We start from the raw sequence: 3,546 nt of genomic DNA on the forward strand, positions 1-3,546 counted from the left end.
GGGGCAGGAAGGAGGGGGGAGAAGGGAAGAAAGAGACAGAGGAGGACAGAGCTGGGGACGACAGCCCTCAAGGGAAAGCAAAGAGAAGAGCTGGCGGGAGGAGGAGAGGAGAGGAGAGGAGAGGACAGCCCAAGGGGAGGAGAGATGGGGAGGAGAGGGTGAGAGGAGCTTGCTCTCCACACCCCTCCATCCAGCTCTGTGGGGAGATGAACTCTGAGCCCTTTATGGATGGACATGCCTCCCCTCTAACCCCAGGGAATCTGTGCAGACTTCTGAAAGGGCCCCAACTCCCTCAGACCACTGGAAACCCAGGAGCAGATGCCCAAACAGGGATATGGCGGTTGGGGGGTGGTGGTGGGGGGTCTAAAGGGTCACATAAGGAGGTCAAAGGTCAGGGCCAGAGAGGGCTGGAGGGCTGGAAAGAGCACCTCCAGATACAGATGGTAATTCTCCCCCTCCCTTTCCCCAATCCCCTCCAGAGAGGAAGGGGTGGTGTGGCGCAGATGGGGGGCTGGGCAGAGGGGGTCAGAATGCCTTAGCGGCCCCCTCTAGCCAAACAAAACTTTCTCGTAGCTGCTTCCAGATAGAAGGGAGTGTTGAGGTATCAGAGTTGTAACTCTAGTAAAATTTCCTGCCTGGCCCCCTCCCAACCTTTCCAGGACGGGGTGGCCAGAGGCTCTGAAGGTGGCCCACCCCACCGCACCCCAGCCACCATCGCCTCCCCGCCCCCTCCCCACGGATCGAGTTCGTCTAAGCACCTTGCCCACTGAGCCCACTGATTTCCAAAAGGCCCAGGTGGAAAACAGATCCAGGGCGGGGCGGGGGGGGGGTGGAGGTGGGGGCGCCCTCGGCCCAGGGAGGGAGCCCGGAGGCCCGGGGCAGGGGGCTTAGGAGAATATTCGGATGGCTTGCGTGGCTGTGATGTGGCAGACGGGACACTCCGGGTCCGTCCTCTCGCAGATGCGTACTGCGCACTCCATGCAGAAGAGGTTGTGTCCGCAGGGGACCAGGGCGGCGGTCACCTCGCTCTCGAAGCACACCATGCAGTCCCGCCCGCCGCCCGGGCTCCGCAGGCCGCCGCCCAGTTTGGAGAAGCCCTGCAGCGGCTCCCCCGGCGGGCGTCTGGGCAGGCCGGCCAGCTCCGGCCCCGCGGAGGCGGCGGGGGAGCGGTGCGCCCCCGGGGGCGCGGCGCGGGCCTTGGCGGACGAGGACGACGACGAGGAGGCGGAGGAGAAGAGCACCGAGGTGGGCGTGGCGTTCTCCTGGCCCGCCCAGAGCGGGGGGCTGGTCTCGGCCACGCCGTAGTACACGTCCTGCTTGCCCACGCCGTAGCCCGGGAACAGGTAGCCGCCGTAGCCGAAGTCCCCGCCCTGCTCGCCCAGGCGCGGCGCCTCGAAGCCCGAGTCCACGGCGCAGTCGCCGATGCAGCCCAGGCTGTTCTGGCGGAAGGTGGAGAGCGGCTTGCAGCCGGGCGGGTGCACACGCCAGGCCTCGGAGTAGCGGCTGTCCAGCCCGGCGTCGGGGCTCCCCGCCAGGAAGTCGTTCTCGTTGTTGTACTCGAGGATCTTGCCGGTGCGCACGGCGATGTGCGTCTCGATCTCCTCGCGCGCGCGCTCCACGTTCCCCGGCGCCCCCGTGATCTCGAACACCGGGTCGCGGTCGCGGCTCGGCGTGATGATGTACGTGTTGGTCTGCTGCTGGATGCGCTTGATGGTGGCCCCCTTGGGGCCCACCACCAGCCCCACCACGCGGTAGGGCACCCGCACGCGAATGGTCACCTGGCCCGGCAGGGCGGGAGCCACGCCAAAGGCGGCGCCGGACTTGTTGCGCGAGGCGCGGATCATGGAGAAGTGCTCGGCCGCTGAGATGATCTCCCGTCGGGCTGTGGCCACGTCCTCCCGCCGTCCGGTCACCATGAACACGGGCTCCTCGCCGCGCACCGGCGTCTTGATGTACGTATTGGTCTTGGCCCTCAGAGCCTTAATCTTGCAGCCTGGGATGGGGGGTGGGGGTGGGAAGTGCAGAGAGAAGGAAACTCACAGGGCAAGAAGGTGTGCGCCGGGGCCAGTCCGCTCCCCCATCGCCACCCCGAGATTCCCGGCCGCGGGGGCGAGCGCACCCCGCCTCCAGCAGTCCGCCCAGCGCCTCTCGGATCTCCGCCACGTCAACCACAGATTTCCAAATGTGCCAGCCTTCCCTCCGGCTCCATGCAGGACCCTCCCAACCCAATCACTCCTTGCAACCAGGAAAAAAACCACTGACCCTCCCAGACAAGCTGCTAACCTCAAATCGACTAACTCCACCCAACCATGTGCCCTGCCCTCAATTTCTCTGATTCCACTCAGACTTCCAGATCACTTCCTCACACACCCCTCCCTCCCACCACCGAAGCCTGTCACTGACCTTGAGCTTTCCACAGAACCCCAAAGTACTCAAAAACCCCACAATCTACTCCTGACTTGAGCTCCATTCATTAAAAGTGTCCTCCGGTCTACTCAGGGACCACTGGCACCCATTTGCTGTGTGACCTGACCCCCTCCCATGCCTTCCACCCATGAATGCCTCTCAGAGGGCCCCAGATTCACAGCAAGTTTGCAGCAGCTAGCTGAGTGTGGGAGACTGGGCAGGGTCTGAGAACCAGAGTTTCGAGAGGGAAAGAAGCATGGAGATGCCAGAGAATGATGTCTGAGGGCCCACCCCTGACCCCCCATGGACACTCCGGCCACTCTGTCCGCTGGGGGCAGGGGAGCCGAGCCAGGCTGGGGACTGAGGCATTGGGGGGACCCATCCTCGTGCTCTGAAGCAGGAGTGGGTTCCAGCTCAAAGACTGCAGGGAGAGGCAGGAAGAGAAAGAGGAAAGCCGAGACAAAGAGAGACAAAGAGGGAGAAGGGGAAGAGAAGAGTCAGGGAGGCTGGCACCGCCACGGCATCTCTCAAGGCTGCGGTCACACGATGGCCAACGGGCGGGCCCCTCTCCTCCTCTCCCAAGTTCCCTCTCCCTGCCCTGAGCTTCACGCACAGCCAGGCTCATGCGCTTTCTCGGGGCACACATGCTACACGTGTGTGAGTTCGCACACACATGGACCTAAGAGTCACGATGCACTGTGTGCCTTTATCTAAACAGTACTGGCGGTGCACACCCAGGGTGCACACGCATGCACATGCACGTGCACACACGTGCCACAACACACACACACGCACATGGATGGCCTGTGTTTGACCTTCCATACACCCCATGCTCCAACCTCCAACATCCCCGGCCCTCAAAGGGCACACTCCTCCACACACCCACAACTTTTGCCCCCCAGGGACCCGCACACATGTTCACACCCCTCTCCAGGTACACACTCCCTGACCCCTTTCTCATCCCCCCACCACATGACCTCTTCCCCCCAAAACCAATGCCAGCCGTCAGGGCTCGATGACTCTGCCCCGGGCCTCCAGCCCCAGGCCTGCGGTGAGCTCACAGGCTTCTTCTTTAACCCCCGCCCCCCGGAATGGCGGGGGGGGGGGGGGGGGGGGGGGGGGGGGGGGGGGGGGGGGGGG

At 64.2% G+C, this 3,546-nt stretch overlaps 1 protein-coding gene across 1 annotated transcript in view; it reads right to left on the reverse strand.

The window, feature by feature from the left end:
- Nucleotides 1-832: 832 nt before the first annotated feature.
- MEX3A (mex-3 RNA binding family member A) overlaps nt 833-3,546 on the reverse strand; it is a gene marked incomplete at its 5' end in the record, with an annotated part of 5,192 nt that continues 2,478 nt past the window's right edge. The window contains one exon of the mRNA XM_032845173.1: nt 833-1,993. Coding sequence (XP_032701064.1) covers nt 888-1,993 — 1,106 coding nt within the window. The remainder of the gene's footprint in view (nt 1,994-3,546) is intronic.

Source organism: Lontra canadensis, unplaced genomic scaffold, assembly GCF_010015895.1.
Source record: "Lontra canadensis isolate GAN:19392208 unplaced genomic scaffold, GSC_riverotter_1.0 scaffold160, whole genome shotgun sequence".
Lineage (NCBI taxonomy): Eukaryota > Metazoa > Chordata > Mammalia > Carnivora > Mustelidae > Lontra > Lontra canadensis.